General features: G+C 33.9%; 1 protein-coding gene across 2 annotated transcripts in view; it reads right to left on the bottom strand.

Annotated features, from left to right (window-relative positions):
• Window positions 1-3,547: 3,547 nt before the first annotated feature.
• The window catches only part of LOC123701694 (transmembrane protein 68), a 28,335-nt gene continuing 11,394 nt past the window's right edge, over window positions 3,548-20,488 (bottom strand). The window contains exons 1-7 of one of the 2 annotated variants that reach the window (XM_045649196.1): window positions 20,135-20,442; window positions 9,601-9,739; window positions 8,154-8,248; window positions 6,268-6,432; window positions 5,683-5,876; window positions 4,443-4,646; window positions 3,549-4,024 (exon numbers count right to left, since the gene is read on the bottom strand). In XM_045649196.1, coding sequence (XP_045505152.1) covers window positions 3,818-4,024; window positions 4,443-4,646; window positions 5,683-5,876; window positions 6,268-6,432; window positions 8,154-8,248; window positions 9,601-9,739; window positions 20,135-20,276 — 1,146 coding nt within the window. In that variant the 5' untranslated portion in view covers window positions 20,277-20,442 and the 3' untranslated portion in view covers window positions 3,549-3,817. Of the gene's footprint in view, window positions 4,025-4,442; window positions 4,647-5,682; window positions 5,877-6,267; window positions 6,433-8,153; window positions 8,249-9,600; window positions 9,740-20,134; window positions 20,443-20,488 lie in introns of those variants that run through there. The other variant, XM_045649197.1, reaches the window with a different exon arrangement.

The following is a 20,488-nucleotide window of genomic DNA, read 5'->3' on the forward strand; positions in this document are numbered from 1 at the left end:
AGAATTTTTAAATTAATGTGAAAAATGAATAAACTATCTCAATTATGAACATTCTTTTATTTTATTGATCCTACGTAACCCATGAACAACTAAAATGTCAAGCCATGTGTGTTAAGTATTATGAAAAAATCTCATAAATTATTATAACAGCAGTTCTAAGGTAACCCTACGTTCACACGATGTTTTTAGGGTTCCAAACCTCAAACGGAAAAATTGAACCCATAAAGGATCACTTTGTTGTCCATCTATGGGTCTGTCAACTCCCTTTTTCTCAGGAACGCGTGGCTCAAGCTAAAGATTTATATGGAAAACTCAAGTCGGCCCATGAATCTATGAAAAAATCAAACTTATAAGCCAACGCAATCAAAATATACAGCCGTATGCTGAAATTTTCGCAAACCGATTCTCATATTTTGACCGATTGTCATTTTTATTTGACGAAGAATTGAAAAAATTCAATTCCGTCGAAAATATGGAATAAAACTTAAAAATCTTAGGAACCGATGATTTAGAGCCTTACTAGTAGGTAATACCAGACCAATAATACGAGCGTGCGCTTTCATAAAAATAGTAATTTCATAGGCTAAAGTTTTATTTCTCCGAACGAAAACGACACGCTTCGAACGTGCGTGTTTCGACTTTGGGTGCATTCATTCAATATCAATGCGAAAGCGTGCTTGTTGGATTTTTATGTCTGGAAATAGTAAGGAGGCTAGAGTGACATAGGCTACTTTTTGTGAAGAATGTGAATGTGTAGAAATAACTCATGCCCATTCCCACAAGAAGATCGTTGTGATGCGTTGGAATAACTCTGAAATTTATGAATTCCGATAGATGGCGCTGGAATCTTTAGCACAGTTTTTGCACGACATTATGTCGGAGTTACTGTTTTTTTCCATTTCTTCTGCAATCAGCGGTTTTCGCTATAAGCGGATGTGTTGCTAGGTAAAGTTTGGCATGTAGAGCGAGCCCTCCAGTGAGAACAACTGCTCTTCGAGTAATAAATTTAGATTAAAGCTTTTTTTAAGACGATTTATGGTAGAACTTTTTTTATCAATTGACTAGCTAGTTTGTTATAATGTTTCTCCAGTTTGGCAACTTATGAATTTATATGCGTATTTATTTCATCTTTTTAGGCAACATATAGTAGTGACTAGTGGCTATAAATTTCAGCATTTGTAGCAAACCAGGGGGCATTGCTGAGAGTTCGCAGTATATATACTTTTATGACATAATTTGATTAAATGTTTATGGCTAAAAAGCTACATGAAACCTGTGTTCCTGCATTCGAAACAATTCTGTATAGGCATGATATTATGATGATGAAGGTTAGGGATTAAAAATAAAATCACATACACATTGAAAATATATTTATTTTCTTAGCACAAGTTATTCATTTGTAAACAAGTATAGTGAATACAAGTGATAGATTTAAAGACTTAATACTAAGTATAAAATATACATAGAAACTATATAAAGGAAATTATCGTAGTGCTATTTGTAATATACCAAAACCTAAGAAGACTTTATCATTATTAAAAGTGAAGTCCCATGTCACCTAGTGGGGTAAGGGGCAGATGCATTATACATCTGTTTCACTGACCGATTTTCTTTAGGGACAAGTAGGTGATCAGCCTTCGCCCTTCTGTGTCCTACCAGACCGAGACATTTTTTTTTCTTCGTCTCCACCGGGAATCGAACCCAGGTCCTCTCGGTATTACGCTGACGCGTCAACCACTGTACCACGGAGGGGGTCATCATTATTAAAATAATATTAATATTAATATTAATGTAAATGTTTGAATAATATTATATACAAATCAAGGAAATTGAATGGTCTGTTTGTATGGTAAAATAATTTTGGTTATATGCAAGTTAAGTCATCAACTACAATAATTATATATCACAATATAAATTACTTTTTTTCTACTGTAGAAGTATTCAAGACATAAAAATGTGTCGAGTGTATTTTATAAGATTTTTATAACTTGTTATATAGAACTTTTCGAGCATTTTTACAGAACATTGGCCATATTTTTGGTATTTTACAAAGAACTCTATATTTTAGCACATTTATAAACATTCTGGCACCGATTTCTTCTGAAAACGGGCTAGCAACCTGTATCAGAGCTATATACATACAATTACGACAAAGTACATATTTTTATACATTTTGCCTTTTCTCTACAGTATAATAATAAACTTAACTATTTTGCACTCATACCTTTCGTACCATCGCCTTTGAAATAAATTACTTACTCACTGCTACTATATCTTAAGTTGAGTATTCACTTGCGTTAGTCAAACTCTAACGCTAGTGTATACTCAGCTTTACAATACTTTCAAAGCAATTTAAACGCAAACGAATTTGGAAATAGGCGTTTTCTTAATTAAATGCAACCTTGTACTACACGAATAAAATCTCTTTTATAATTACTGATATAAATTTCGACATTCATTTTAAATTTAATAAATGTATATTTTATTTTTTACATTAAAAGCCTAAAATTGGTGATTTTTTTCTTCAGTGTTGGCAGTATATTTTATATAGCAACACCATAGCAGACATTTTATATATGGAATAAATATCAACTATTATAATATACACACTGGCATGATTCAAAACCTAATTAAGAAAAAAAAATATAATAGGTTTTTTGTATTTTTTAATCTCATACATTGAAATATATAAAACTTATATTAAATATTTTATTGTTTAAAAATTGGCAACATTTTACAATTATAATACATTAAACTAATCTCATATGTATTACATAATATACATATATGACACAATCTAATTATCTGTTTTCTATACATTGAAAATCGAAGAACTTAGTCTATCTTGTATACCAATGTTTTATTAAAAATTAAATGTATATATTAATCAAGCTAAAAGCTATATAGTATTTTAATTTCGCGTGAATTAAAAAAAAAACATTAAAAAATTAAGTACCACCTCACTGGATAGTCAATTTTTAAAGTTTTTAAAAATTATTATCATCTCAAATTTTTCATAAAAATCACAATAAGGTTTTAATTTTTATCAAACAATATTCGATAATCATTTGTCATTAAAATGCATTTTTAAACTTAATTGTCACAAACTCCATCTTGAATGCGCTAACGCAATAATATACCACAATTACTGTTGATCCAACTCAAAGGTTACAAGGATAAATTTATGCAGATAAATTATAAACTCAACTACTTCTCTATTTCAAGTAAAATAACATTATATTATTGTAACTAACTTCAGACCAGATAAGTACATATTATATAACGATCAATATCCAACATTTTGGTATTTACTTGTTACCAACTTCAGAGCAATGCAGTAAATGTGAACAATTTCCATATATTCTTTACTAATAATAAATGCGATTTTATGTCTGTTTGTCTTTCATTCGAGTCGTAATGCAGTTTTATATGATATGATTCTTGTGTCTTGATATAGTTACTAGGAGGCACGAACTTTAAGGATACCGATAGATGGCGCTATATAAAAAAATCTGTCAAGTGCGAGTCGTACAAACAAGCACTACAAATAAGCACTGCAAAAAAAATTGTTCACCCATCCAATTTATGACAGTTCCAACCGTTGCTTAACCTCGATTTTTTATTATTTGTTATAGTAGCAACAGAAATACATTAGTACGAATCCTTAAAATTGGGATATTTATGACGGTGTTAATTTTCTTTAACCACACGAAGCCGCGGGCAAAGCTAGTTTTACACACAAATCTAACCAAGTTGTTGTTTTACAGTTATCTGCATAGAAACCTCATAACCAATAGCGGTCCAACACTAACGCACACTACGACACCTTCGCTCTGTCTCGCTCGCACTCATCACTGACCCCATTAGCCGTCTCTTTCTTCACGCCGTTCGCACACGTGCCGTTCGTGTGCGTGTGTTTCTTTTGCTTTTTGGGTAATTCATACACACGCTCTATCAGAGCTAGTAGAATGCTACCGGGCACTCTTTGGTGTTCTTCTACTAAGTTTTCTATAGATGTCGCCACCTGAAATTGAATTTTAATTAATAAAAGGTTTCTTTATGAACTAGCAATATTAGGAAGAAAAATTATATAGTTAGATCATACGTACAATCAACAATAAGACTTATAACAGCCAAAAATGTCTGAAGGAAAACTCTGCCTATGCGTGTATTGGGCAGAGTTTTCTTGTGTTTAACATTACTGCCACGAAACAAGGTGTTAATTACTATGAACATTTTATAAAATGCTGTTTGATAGGTGACCTTTTAGTAAGCGAGTGTGAATACAGTGTAGACACTATAGTCGCGTACTACGAAGAATTCTTCTGCGTAAAAATGATGCTTGCCGTCCGCACGGAACAAATGTTGTATGTTAATGTTGAAAGTCGAAATAAATGTGTATTAGATGTTTGAGTTTGTTGTATGTCAATGTATGTACATACCTTCTTCTGCAGCTGTTCCGGGGTCATCCCGGGCTCGGGCATCACCGGTTTGCCCAAATGCGTGACCAATTTCACCGGAAAGCCGCCATACACCGGCGCTAACGGGACTCTTGTAGCGGCGTAGATACGCAGACATATGCCACGCAACCAGCCCACTGTGCGGAACGCCTCTCGCACGTTCTGCGTGAACATGGGCACTATTGGCTGGAAGAGGGGAAATACGTCAGTTTTGAGTAATGAAAAGTGTCTTTAGACAGAAAATGCTTATTATCTACACTAATATAATATTATAAAGAGGAAAACTTTGTTTGTTTGATTGTAATGAATAGGCTCATAAACTACTGGAACGATTTTAAAAATTCTTTCACCATTCGAAAGCTACATTATCCACGAGAAATATAGGCTATATATTATCACGCTAAGACCAACAGGAGCGGAGCCACGCGGGTAAAACCGCGCGGCACAGCTAGTTAGCGATAAAGAGGAATATGTTATGTGTGAAATTAGACTAGTTTCGAGCTAGCTCGTTCTTCGTGCACATTGGCACTATCGGCTGGAAAACGTGTTTAGATTGGTTAAAATAAACCAATTTCATGGGTATCGGACAGTCTTATAGGTGCAAATTGTAATAATTGTGTGAAGAAAGGGAGGGGATAAGTAAAATGGGACTAGTTTCGAGTAATGCCGTACACTCGTAGACATACGCCACGCAACCAGCCCACTGCGCAAAACGCTTCGCGCACGTTCTATGTGAACATTAGCACTATTGGCTGGAAAACGTGTTTAGATTGGTCAAAATCGATCAATTTAAAGGGTGTTGCACAGTCTTTTACAACGCTATAAAACTCTTGACGAAGAGAAGAGCTTGGAGCGTTATCAAGAACCAAAAAAAAAAACGATGTTAAAGAACTTAATTTGTCAACCGTACCATAAGTACCCGACGCCATCTTCAAATTTATTCTCTATCTGCGCGGATTATAGATAGTAATGAAGAATGCGACTTGGTAGATATTGATCTGATTGGTTTTGCGGGTACATTTAAATTATTTGTTGTTGTTGTTATGTTTTGGGATTATGTTATATAATGGCAAAACATAATATGTGTTAACAACTTCACACAGAATGAATTACAGACCGTTGAAAAAAAAATTATAAACTTTTAACAAACGGAAGATATCTTTAAGCTTTAGAACCGGCGCAAAAGGTTATCCTCACTTCCGCAAAGGAAAACATTCCTTACCACTTTAGCTTCAAGAGCGACTTTCGCGAAGCCAATCCTCGACTTCCAATACAGTCTATAGTAGTGGTCCCCAAACTGCGCTTCATAAACACCACCGGGTGAAATAGCTAGAGGGTTTCCACTTCTGAGCACTCCTGCACAGGTCTGTACTGTGCCAGGGATTACACACAGACCTTCTAGTAGTTGTGACCAGCCTGAAAAAAAAATCGAAAATTGGAAAATTTTCTTGGGTACATAAGAATAAAAAGCAAGAGTAATCAATGTAGGGTTTGGATTTTTTTTAATTTTATTAAATTTTAATATCACGCTGAAAATCTATTAGAAATACAATGGCATTGTACTATTTTGACTGGGATAATTATTAATTTGTCGGTTCTGGACGTAGATATAAATTTTCGCTAGATCGAATAAAAAGAGCTGTTTTTAATTCACTCGTTAAAGATGAATCATTAGTGTTTACATATAACCTAAAAAAACATGGGTCATCAATTATTTCCTCAAAAGTCTAATTTTTAGAAAACAAATTCTAAATCATTTTTTCGGCTCATAAGTCAGATAAGTTTTATTACTATTAAGTCATCTTACCTGGTATTTTGAACATGAACCGATCAGCCACAGTATGTATATGCCGTCGCTTGAACAACAGCATCCGCGCGGTAAAGTAGTACATATCTATAGGTAGCGCCCCATGGTAGTAGATCACGAGGAACGGACCTTCTGGAATGTTCTCTAGCCCTCTGATTTCGTAGCCTGTAACATTTTAAGAATATGTATTGTATGTAGTCTGTGTTGAGTATTTTTTTAAGGACTATAGTAGGAAATCGAGCTATAAGGACTAGACATATCTATATAATACTAGCTTACCGCCCGCGGCTTTGCCCGCTTTCTCTAAAACACTATCCTATCTCTCAAGTTGGATCGAACTGCACATGGTGTGCGAATTTTATTATAATCGGTTAAGTGGTTTAGGAGTCCATTGAGGACAAACATTGTGACACGAGATTTATATATATGAAGATAAAGTAGGATATATAATTATATAGGCGCACGCACGCAGAACGGTAAAAGATGCCGTGGAACGGACCTTCTGGAGTGGTTGAGACCTCTATGTTTAATTTTGACTAATGAATATATATAATTATGATGTGACAATGAAATAATATACTTTTAAATAAAATAATGTTGTGGAGCTGACATACCTAATTTGCACGCCATTTATGGCTAATGTGTTGATTCGACCTATAATGTAATTTTGTTATCTTTGTACTTACACAGATTACGCAAATAAAGAAATTTATTTATTTATTTGATTTCATAGCCTGGATTCCAGGTTCTACTTTCTCTCTAGGCCCTAGAATATTCTGTACTCGTATATGTATTTTTGAACTATGTAGGGAATTAGGGTTATAAGGAATCTAGAATTATATGCAGTAGTGCAAGTCGGTCTGTTTGTGCGGCAGTGGTCTGAGGGCAAGATGTATTTAAATGACTAAGTCAAAACATTAAAAGATATTAAAATATAACATTTATAAAATTATGAAATGTGCTCCTTATCATTTGCTATTGTTTCATCTTTATCATAAAAGTGCTAGCACCTTCCACAAAAGGTAATTAATTAAGAATATTTATAATAACATACAACATTATCAGTTATTGTTATTGCGTACGTGAATGAATAAAACATTATTATCTAGAATTTATATAAATATGGCCATAAAATTGGGACTAAATAGATTCTCAAATATATGCACTTTCATTTATCTATCAATCCATACCTACTTAATATTATAAATGCGAAAGTAACTCTGTGTGTCTGTTACTCAATCACGCCTTACTGAACCAATTTGCATGAAATTTGGTAAAGAGATATTTTGATAGGTAACCGAGAAAAGACATGGGATAGGTTTTATCCCGGAAATCCCACGGGAACGGGACTATGCGGGTTTTTCTTTGACTGCGGTTGCTGATTGGTCCGATTTGAAAAATTCTTTCGGTGTTAGATAGCCCATTTATCGATGAAGGCTATATGCTACATATCATCACGCTAAGACCAACAGGAGCGGAGCCACGTGGGTGAAACCGCAGGGCGCAGCTAGTTATAAACAAAATTAAAAAATAAATTGTGTTGTAGAACGGTCAGTACAAAAGAACCGACCTAACCTAACCGTAGTCCGTAAGCACACCTAACAAAAAAACGACGTGTGGCACTCGGGGACTGCCGGTAAAGCTATTGCATGCTATGCCTTCAAGCCACACCTCCGCCCGTCGGAGTGGGGAGTGTGAGGTTTTTTCGTTACGGAATTTCTCGATTTGGTCCCCGCGCTCAAGGCCCGCGATAGAAGCTATGCAATAGCTTAATAATTATTTTCTGTTACATGTGCTTACGGTTAGGTTACGGGTAATGACCCTACCAAAATAACACTTTAATAAATTAGACAAAGTACTACAATCCACTAAAAACATATAATTACCATGCCACAACCACCCGTGTGCGTCCCACAGTGCGCATACCGCGAGTCGCGCCGCGTGCCGCCAGTCGTTTTGCACACCAGCCACTACACGTAACCTGTAAATTTATGTTGTGTTCAAGTCATAGTTTGTTGTCATTAGTTTGTTGAATTTACATTATCACTCTAAGTAATTAGACCGCCCTCTATGTTTAGTTTAGCATGACAACTGAAAATAGCAGCGCTTCACAACATGTGACGCTGAGTAGCTACCCTTTTTAGCACCACACTGATTAGCCATAGACGTAAAACTTGTAATGCACGTAATTCTGCATTGATTATAGTAAATTTTTATTGTCTAACTAGCTTACCGCCCGCGGCTTCGCCCACTTTGTCTCAAACCTAATAAATTATACACTTAAACCTTCCTATTGAATCGCTCTATGTATTAAAAAAACCGCATCAAAATCCGTTCCGTAGTTTTAAAAAGATTTAAGCATACAAAGTGACATAGGGACGGAAAAAGCGACTTCGTTTTATACTATGTACATAGTTTATCTACTAACAAGGTACCTATGTGAACAGAAAATGGAACAGACTAATAGCTTAGATATAAGTTATTATAGAATATCTAGAAACTATCTAGCACTTTGTAGAAACATGCTTTACCCGTTTTGATATAGCATCTTTTCTGGCAGAATGCAGTATTGAGTATAGCATGTACAAAGTTCAAATTTACTACTATAGGCTATAGCTACCCATTTATCTATAACTAAATATTTCTAACCAACTTCTTCATCATGTCCCAAATTATTTCCCAGACTATTTCCGGGTTCACAATTGTATCAAAATTATCAACAATGTGTTGTGTCTACGTGCACTATCGACCTGTCTACCGAAGTATGCGGCGTGACTAATTATATTTATCGACCCCCTTTTAATTGGTATTTTTATTGGCTCTATAATTCATGAAGATAACTGCGTGATGTAAGGTTCTCACGTGGAGATGGCATGACAAAGTAAGTTAGTTGTAAGAATAAATAAGACGGCATTTATTAAAATTATTTTTAATTGGGGACAAAAAACGTATTAATAAGATAATTCGGTTTTAAGAAACTTATTAGTTATAAGAATATAAATTGTCTAATATTTTAAAGCTAAAGAATTGTGGGTTAAAATACTAAAAATGATTTGATAAATAGTCTGTTCGTGTTAATGTCCTGTTCCTATATAAAATACTGGAGGCAAAAAACGAAAATAAATAAGAATCATTTAACTATGAACATTTTTGCTATAATTTCCAAAGAAAATCCTTGAACCCATGGGAAGCTATTTTCTCCGTCATCATTCCACCTCTATTGACATTCTTATTTCCTTACACTGATGGCTCTATACCTATCCACACTTCATATTGGCAAATTTCCCTACTCATCGTACACCTATTATAAGGTTTAACCTCATCGCCACTTACCTATAAAGCCTATAAAGATGGAAGATAATACTGCTCAGGTATATGAGTACGATGATGACGGCCGGCAGGAGGAAGGTAACGATCACAGGAGTCAGGAACCACGTAAGCCAGAGACTGTATTCTGTGTCCACGTACTCCACTGTAAGAATACGAAGAAATATTTTAAATAAGGTAGTTCATCCCTTATCTTATTCGTCATATTTTCCATTGGATTTCAATATTTAGGATAAATTTAGGACTAAATTTTGATTCTTTATTAACACTTAAATAGTGTAGGTCAGCGTATGGTTTACTTCGTTGCGCATTTCTTGAGATATACAGGGGTAACACGCTCCTCAATTAGACCTATTATACTCAGGTACAGTGCCACAAACTTAACTGACCCGGTAAAAAAAACTGGAACTACGTGCCGCCAGTAGTAAAATCGACATCAGTGACACCGTCACCGGGTCAGTTATTCCACACAAAGCTATCGCTTCTAACTGCAACGTTATCTAGAGGAAAAAAATATTTTGACACACCACTATCATCCTATCCGGGTGCACGGGCAGCATCATGCGGCAAGCATGTGCATGGCATGATGTTGTTTTTTATATTCATGGTTACTTATGAACTGTTTTATCTGTGAGCGTGGAAAAAATAGATCCGTTTGAGTGTGAACTTTTGATTGTGTTTTGGGGTTATAATAAGGCGTATTTTGAGAGGCTAATGGCGTCCTAAAATGTATTGGTCGAAACATAGCATAGCCATAGACCTTATTACCTATTGTAAAGATAGATTTGTGACATCTCTTCAGTGAAGAAATCATATTATTGTAACACGTAAACATTACAGGGGTTATAAAAGAAGTCAGAAAATTGGGAATTTACCAGGTGCATTATTACCATTTTCAGAAATCGCTTAAAGACTTAGACTATTCAAAGAAGAACAGTCTTCTGAAACATATTGTTACCTATAACTTCAATCTAGACTCAAGATTACAGCGAGCTAATAAAGATATATACATGACATCAACAAGGTGAACACAACAAATTAGTTTAACACGGAAACAACATATCCACTCGGAAGGGCCAATTAGCTCCTCTTATCTTTCCTTGTAGTGCAACGTTCATGATCCTTACAGACACTGTCAGGAGGTTATCAGCAAGTCTGGTAGCTGTGTCTCGTGATTTGTTCATGATAGTGTTCTAGATAGTTTGTTTAGGGTTAGTAGAGTGATTAGATTAGTGTGATCTGGTGAAATTTTCTGTATTTATTGATGTGGATTTGTTTATGTGTTTTGATTAGTATTAAAAGCCAACAAAACGAGTGAGAGAATTCAAAATTAGGTTTTCCTATTATCTAATGTTGTCGCGGCTATGCCTCAAGCCTCCCCCGTAGAGCGCGACAGGGACAACTGCAGCTGGGGTCGAAAATACCCTATGTAACAAAATAATCATTAAGCTACAACAAACTAGCTTTTGTCCATTGTTACGTCAGCGAGTGAAACTGTTGAACAGATAGTATAAAAATTAAATAAAAATAAATAAAATTAATGCAGTATACCCATACTGCATTACATTTATTTACCAAACAAGAGCATGCATCTTGCATGCATCACGTTGTTGTTTTTTAACCGACTTCAAAAAAAAGGAGGAGGTTGAATGAATGAATGAATGAATTTTATTTGGATAGGCCCAGGAGTTTTAATTTTATGAGCATTTTTGTCTGATCTCGATGACTTAATGGAAACGTAGCAAGTAACTTTGATTCACTTCCCGGTTACCGATTGCGCTGAAATTTTGTATACGTATATAAATTGGATAGCGATGAAACATTATCATGACATAGAGCTGATTTGATGATGGAATCGGAAGATGGCCATAGGAACTATGTAATATAGTGACTCAACTTTATCGAGTATGGGCTCGTTTGATTCGTGTTGAAAAATTCACTAAAAAGTATTAGATAAAAATAACTACGTTAAAAACAACCGACTTCAAAAACGGAAAAGTAAAAAATAAAAAGGATAATATCAAATCTTTTTTATTTTTTTTACTTTTCCGTTTTTGAAGTCGGTTGTTTTTAACGTAGTTATTTTTATTAAACTATTTAAGGGCCCCTAGTAGGTGAAAACGGCAAAATGGACTGTTATCTAGCTATAATTGAAAATATTGAAGTTTTTTCGCACTGATATTTCTAATATGTAGGTACCTATTACAGAACGTATGTGTGATGGGATGACTCATGACTGTTTCCAAAACACGATTGGAAAAATTTTGCTCGATAAAAAAAATCCTGAAGTTACCTCTAAAATATCATATATATAATATATATGCTCATTACAACCGTATTTTACGATAATAATTCGTATAAAATCACAAATACATAGGTATTTACCTTCTCGATTTCGTGACTGTTTTAAGATTTAGAAAACATTTTCATTCACTTTTTGATAAAAATGTGAATGGCGCTTAGGATTTTTAGTTTCGAGCACGTTGATTCCATACTTAACGCACCTCACCCCTCACCTCAGGAGCGAATAGCTGAATTTTCGCTGACCGCCTAACCCCTCATAACAAACAAAAACATGTTTTTTCACTTGTTTACGAAGCGATAGCACTTATTATTGTATAATAATTTAACCGAAGGGTAACCAGAAAAATAATATTTTTAAATAATAATCGGTAGGCTCTAACGAAATCATAACATAATGACATTGAACTAGGTTACTTGGTATCTTATACAGGATGATTTAAACCCGCTATTTTTACAGCGAAGAGTCGGCCTTTCATTATCTTATAAAACATAAACAACAGGCATAAATAATACCGTTAGAAAATATTTCATGCTGCTCCGTAAATAAATGACATTTAGACAATAAACACATACCATGAATATTTTTTTACGCGTTTATCCTTAAAATAAACAGCAGCGGTCACCGGTAACACCTGTCCTTTTTTACATCACTTCGCTTCTCATTAACATAGGTTAATCGCAAATAGTACTTAGCGTCACATAAACAGAGCCTAGGTGTTGTTTTAAACATGAGTCCAAGGCTCTATTTATATATGGCATTGCACGGCAACTCGTATGAACCCAAGGTGAAGCTTTTTTAGTTTCTAGAATATTCTGTGAGCTACCTTAATTTTTTAGGTGTGCCTTATTTGGGATAGCCGGCTACGTTTGAACAAGGTTTTTAGAACATAACTTTTGTTCATACAACATAGGTATATAATGTCGGAATTTTCGCGCGTTTACGGTATACTATACCTCTCTCTCTTTAATATTTTAACAACAAGGTGGATCAACATGCATATCTATAAGTATAATATATCTATAAAATCATTCATCACATACCTTAGATACATAAATTATTCCCTAAACATAAATTTACACGTTCATTCATCTATTCTATTCCATACAACCCTTACACCGCACAATCATGCATCCTAAGTTCATATCCGTCGAAACAATGAAATCAATTAGAAATTACATAAAACGAAACATCCTGTATAACGATAAGATACGTGACATTGTATTTGACCAGCTCAATGCCATTCTGGGTTCAAGATCGCGGTTTATTTTTTGTTACGATAACGAGTGAAAATTGTTTAGATAATTTCTATCTGCCTACTGCTTTATCTGTTTGTTTGGCGATTTTATTCATTCACGGGAGTTGGTTCTCAATAGATTAGTTAAAAAAACTTTTCAAGATATCGGGGACAATTTTAATTATGACAAGTCTTGCTAAACAGGATATTTTATATATAAAATAAATGTGAATATACTATACAACATATACAAAATGCAAGGGTGGAAAATCAGGCGTAAAGGGCATTTTACAATCCTCTAAAGCACAAAATATAATAAAAAAATCAAATTAAATGCATAGGACGTGCAAAATATTCATATTTCTAGGCAGCCGCATTTTATCTGGTTCAAGTATCTACAAATGAATCTATAAATGAAAAAAAAACGACGTGTGGCACTCGGGGACTGCCGCGGTAAAGGTATTGCATGCTATGCCTTCAAGCCACAACTCCGGTCGTTCGGAGTAGGGAGCGTGAGGTTTTTTCGTTACGGAACTTCTCGATTCAGTCCCCGCGCTCAAGGCCCGCGATAGAGGCTATGCAATAGGTTAAAAAAATGTTAAACAGGCGTTGCACTTTGCAGACGAATAAAAAACTGGTAAATAATTAAATAATAACACTTTTTATAGTGTGAACTTTATAATATATGATTAATTTCATTACTACAATTAAGACTACAATTATGATGTTACGGTGCAGCGCTTTTAACTATTTGCATTGATAACGTGAAAAGTCATTATTAATTAACTACTTTTTTACTGTAAACATTTTTTATACCTGTGCTGTGTTATAAATCCTCTTTTGATACTCGTTTCCTGTCTAGTCTGGCTTCCATAGCAATATATATAATGTTTTCTGTAGATAATTATAGACGTTTCTTATAGTTTATTCGTTATTAATCGTAATAAATAATAGTGTATTAACTCACACTTGTAGTTTTAGAACATAACTCTTTTTATAAAGATGAAATAAGGTTTCCGTCTAGTAAAGCTGAAAAAATGAAAAAAAAATCTATTCTATTCAATAGATTATTATTTATCTACTGACAACAAAACTATATTACAACATTAGGCATATTGTTGCGTAATACGGTAAATAATATATTATCTTATAATATAAAAATGAATCGCAAAATGTGTTGGTAAGCGCATATCGAGAACAACTGAACCGATTTCGTTAATTTTTTTTTTATTACATTTCTTGAAGTACGAGGATGGTTCTTATGGAGAGAAACGTAAAAATGTACCACGGGCGAAGCCGTTGAATATAATATTAAGTAATATTTTATTTTTAAACAATAACTATAAGATATTTTATACTTTTTCTAAACGTATTCTGAAGATAATACGTGCCAAGGATAATCGAAGACGCTTTTTATATTAATTTTATTATAATACTCCATTAATTATATTTATTGTAATAAATGTCACCATCACTATCATTAACTTGTCCTTATTTAATTATATTTTAATGAAATACTAAACATATTTTATGCTGACCTTATTGTTTAATAAATTGAAGATTTTTACGTATAAAACTTATGAATAGATGTTTTTAATAGATACTTTTTTATCAATATACAACAACTAGCTCTTCGTCCATGATCTGCCTGGACTTGGCTCAGCATAAAACTATGAGTATATTGATCTGTCTCTTAGAAATCGATTCGAGAAGACTGCATGTATTTGCTCCGCGTTGTTACTTGTTCACCCACATTGCTCCGCGTGTTGCTCTTAGCGTGATGATATATTATAGCCTTTAGCCTTCCTCGATAAATGGGCTATCTAGCACTAGAAGAATTTTTCAAATAGGACCAGTAGTTCCTGAGATTAGCTCGTTCAAACAAACAAACTCTTCAGCTTTATAATATTGTATAGATAGTATATAGAAACCTAAACAGTATAAGTAATAAGTATATAAATGATGAAATGAATGAAAGATGTACATATCTAGAAAATTTCTCACATCTGACAAAAACAAGATTTATAATGACGTTGAAGAAAAAGCGGTATGTGCTGGAGCAATTTTTTGAAGATTGGTTCTTTATAATGACCAGAATTATTAGCCATTGCAACCGGTTCGTGAGGTTTGTGGCGAAAATCAAAGGTTAGATATTATGATGTAACCAATACATAATAACTGATAATAATCGGAGTCAAAAAATAGTTTGGAAAATCCAAAAGTGCACGCCTCATAATCTCATCCTTTACAATAAAATTGATTATTTATAAAGAGTACACTATAAATATAAAAAAGAAATAAAATAAAACAGTTGGAAAAGTAAAGAAAGCGGTACCGTAATAATTGAGCTATTTTTAACTAGTTTAAATAACAAAAATGACATCAAAAATATCATGAATGTTAAAAATAGTGTTTTTTCTTAATATGTGTGTGTATGTATTATCTTACAAGTGCAATGTATGATACATAAAGACATTTTAAGTTTGAAAAATCAGATGTTTAGCGCGAAGTGACAGTAGTACCCACCTCAACGCTTCGCTTATGAGGCGTGCAATAAATTATTGACTATGATCGTCCGATCAATGATTGATCGAAATAGCAAATGTAAGAGGACTGTAGCAACTAGCAAATGCTTTTTTTTCCATTCGTATAGATTAAGAATGTTTACACGCAAGTGTAACACGTTACACGACCCACAAGTATAACAATTGCCATGTTCTTTCCCTATAATAGCACAAACATTTTCATATTTTGCGATGCGAATGTTTGTACGAGAGACCAGTGTATCTAAATAACTACCTACATTCAAATAATTAACAAAAAGTAAAACAGCTTTGCACTCAAAATACCTACTTCTTTTATGACTTATTATCTAACAATATTATGTCTAAACAGAAAAGTACTCATAATTGTTTATTTCAGTACATTTTGTATCAACAAATAATGCTGACATACTCTTTGTTGCAGTGTCGGTAATCCACTGGCACACTTTACACTGTCGAGAATTACGATGTCAAATAAATTATTTAAATTCAGTGTCATAACATCGATTCAATTAGGGCTGATTTTTCAATCGTTGGTTAAAACTTATTCATCGAATAACGTAAAACTACCATTTCAAAAATGAATTCTAATTGTCCGTATTTGACAGTTTACAGGTGACATTTTAAAATGTTCGTGTAGGCAATACTTTATTGGACGGATAAATTTTAACCAAGGAAAATCTGAAATCTCAATTGAATGAATGAATCTCAATTTGAAAAATCGGCCCTAAGAATGGGAATATTATAACGTGCATTTAGATTAAACGAGCGAATGCTCATTTTAACCCAACTATGTCAAATTATTTTAGTGTAAACAGGCGTAAAGCACTCTTGCGTTGTTCTCGGTGCGTTCGAAAAGATTATAATATGTAATGTTCTAATACTGAACAACACTGAATACGAGTTTTCGTTTATACTAAAAGATCATGAAAGAATGCTCATGCTCTAGCTCTAGCTCGATGTTCGTTTGATCTAAATGCACCGTGAGATAACAACATATATTATACGTATGTAATACTGTTTGCATTATTTAAACTTTTAATTTCAAAGGTACGTTGTATGGCAAACATTAACAAGACCAGTATTATAAAATTATATGTTCGCATCTAAAAGGAACATACCCTGTATGGAACAATGGGTTACTTTCAGTTATTTATATGCGATAACCGTCAATAATATTTTACGTCATATTGTAGCTAAGTGTATAAAAAATAAGACGTGTGGCACTCGGGGATAGCTTCGGTAAAGCTATTGCATCATGCATGCTATGCCTTCAAGCCACACCTCCGCCCGTCGGAGTGGGGAGCGTGAGGTTTTTTCGTTACGGAATTTCTGGATTCGGTCCCCGCGCTCAAGACCCGCGATAGAAGCTATGCAATAGCTTAAAAATCTATAGCGTTCACAGAGAAACTGTCATGAAAAACACATGAAAAGGTAATTGTACCTTTATTCTTGATTTATTCTATTATTGAATAGACTTCGTATTCCAGACAAAATTATGATATAGGGTCGGTACTAAATAATATAGAGGTCCACAAACAAACAAACACCTGTCTGTATAAGGTAACCATACCGCTTCATTTAGTTTGAAGTTTGAAGCGTTACTATTGGTTATTTACAAACTCATTCCTCGTTACTCATCCTCGCTCATTATTAGTGGAAAAGCACCCTTATACAACAAGGGTGACATAAGATCTCATACAGTTCTCTATCGTAAATCAATCTGCAATTAAAATAGAAATGCACACCTATTGCTCCACACACGCGGTTAATGTGGTCTGCTTTCCCGTTATTCTATAACCACTATTTCCACATAATATCATTTTTAGTGTAACCTAAAGCATAATATAGTTCTCTTTATACTATGCCTATCTATACTATACTACTTATATTATAAAGCTGAAGATTTTGTTTGTTTGAACGCGCTAATCTCGGGAATGACTGGTCAGATTTGAAAAAATATTTCGCTATAGGCGATATATTATATTAAAAATATAGACTATATATCATCTCGCTAAGACCAACAGGAGCGGAGCCACGCGGGTAAAACCGTGAAGCGCAGCTAGTATCTATAGGCTATAACTTATTGCACGTAGAGGGTGCGTGTTGTGTTACGGACGTAAATATTTACGCACACATACATTACTTGCTGTTGCCCGAAGGTTCGCCCGCGCGGTCATAAGAAATTTCCATGGTACCTACAAATTTTATCCCCTTGGGTAGAATTTATTAAAGTCCTTTCTTGTGGTTGCCTACATAATAGTATCTCTATACATGCCTAATTTAAGTACGGTCAAGTCGTTTGGGCTGCGAGTTGATTTATCAGTCAATCAGTCAGTCAACTTTGCGTTTTATATATTTACAGAAGATACAGTAATAGCTAGCTATATCATAAATGTATACTTAAACTAGGTAGGTACCTCGAGAACCGCTATATCTATAATAACCCGCATTAAAATCTAAGTATAGGTACAAAGGGACAGACAGCGGAAAGCGACTGTTTTATCCTATGAAGGAATAAATTTAGTCTATAGCAAGCTACTAAGTAGTTATTATTCTGTGATAATGGGTTATATGCAATTTAACCCATTGATCCCCAAGCGGCCCGATCGGTCCACGACACAATAGATTTTCTATTGTGTCTGTGATTCCAGGGCCTGAGTTATTTAAAAGTTATCCAGACTACGGGTTTTAAAAAAGAAAACTGATAATTTCGCGCCAAAAAGAAGGAGTAAATATTGACACACAGATACACATAAACATGGCCTATAGAAAATGTGATGTGCAATTTAAAAAGTTATGCAGAGACCCGTTTTGAAAAAAGAACTGCGGGTTTCGCGCCAAAAAAGTGTTCGCACCAGCTTCTCGCAAGTTTTTTCTTCAAGTTTCCGGTCAAGTGCATTATTTAAGTAACTTGTTGCTTACTTGTTGAACTTGAAACTAACACGCGGGGAATATTTTAGGAACCAAAACATTATTGCGTTGATTCCTTCTATTAAAATCGAACCTATGTGAACTAAATTTGTAGCGTAACAATAACTACATAATATTTTATATGTAACTACTACAGTAATATTTAATAATGACTTTTCTACTTTAGTAACAACTTTGACTACTACCTACTAAGCTTATATTTCATACACGCAACCTAATAGGTTCCAGTTATTATAGTCCTTATTTATAAAAAATATTATCTCTTTTACAAGAACACAATTTATAATCAAAATGAACATGCTCTGAGTAACCCTCCTACATGGATAGGTACATATTTTGTAAACACAAATATTACATATAAAATTAACTATTTTTATTATTTTTAATTATAACATTGACTATAGTTTAATGTCAGTATACAGGGTGTTCCACTATCGGTATACTATAAGCGCGAAGGGACTTGAAGTTTTGCACACACGTAAAAAAAACTTAAACAACAAAATTGCGTCAAAAAATTTTTGCTAATTTTTTCTTAAAATTCATGTTTTCTTCTCTAGCTTCGTGCAGCAGGCATATATCCCGTCGCTAATGTGAGAATTTTGTCCATGAAAGCATATATAATCTTCAACGATAGCTAAAGTGCGGGTAGCAAAGTTGGGCGGGTTGCTTCATGCTTGTCAGGGGTGTACACTGTACACATAGAGTTTTAATAATTCATCTATGTATTTGAAAAAAAATGCGTCTGGAATTTTATAACTATTTTTTACATACTCAGCGTATGCAAAACTATAACCTCCTTTGAGCTTAGTATACCAACGGACACCCTGTCTAAACATACAAATGCACCAGATGAATAAAAAATTGTCCTGGTGAAAATTACAGCTACTAATATCAGACATGTTAGATAATGCTTAGGAAAATAAAATCACGTTGTTTATTAAACCTTACCACGTGCTGTGGTTTTACCTCCCTGTACCTATAACTAGGTAATAATAAATTATAGTTTTACTAGGTAAGTTTAGTAAAATGTAAGCGTTACTTTTTTTAGATTCCTTGTATGTATTTTAATGGATATACTCTTCGACAATATAATTATAATAAGAAAGTTATTATAAATTTTATTTGTATTAAAGTGTAACTCCGATAACTGATGTTTTCCTAAAATTATGTAATTGGTAGATACTATGTATCACATGAAATTTGCTTCTAGGGATGAACCGGCAAATATTATCTATTAACTTGTTGGTTCTTTCACAAATTCATCATGAATAAAATTAAGTACTTACTTATTGTTAGATTTTAATTATTAAAATATGTATTTTTTTGTAGTAAAATATTTAATTTAAACTAAAAGGTAGTGATAATTATATATATAACTCTACCGGTGAAAACATAAACACAATATTTTTTAACTTGTATCTATGATCTTTATAAGATTTTTTTTAATATTTTTTTTTACAAAGAATAAAAAAATAGCTTAATACGAAACTACCCTAAACCATGCTAATATCACAAGATACGTACTATAAAACATCCCCACGTAGAATCCAAATACAGCAATTGTCAATTTCATCACATCGTTGGTGGCGTCCAAATCGAATTTTTTCAACAAATCACTCATGATGTACGCTTTCACCGTTCCCGCGTCGCACTGATTATCGACCATTTTTTTTTAATTTAAAAAAAATCGAACGCGCGATAACCCTTCGGCCGGCACAGATAAAAAATTAAAAAATATAAATGTGTATGGTTTACGCGGGCGCGCGTTCGAGAATGAAAGCGTCGGCTGGAGTGGACGAATGCTGACCTGGACACAACAATTATCTGACTGAAGCTGAACATGTTTACACGATAATAGTATCGCTGACTCTAGGTCAG

Source organism: Colias croceus, chromosome 22, assembly GCF_905220415.1.
Source record: "Colias croceus chromosome 22, ilColCroc2.1".
Taxonomy (NCBI): Eukaryota; Metazoa; Arthropoda; class Insecta; order Lepidoptera; family Pieridae; genus Colias; species Colias croceus.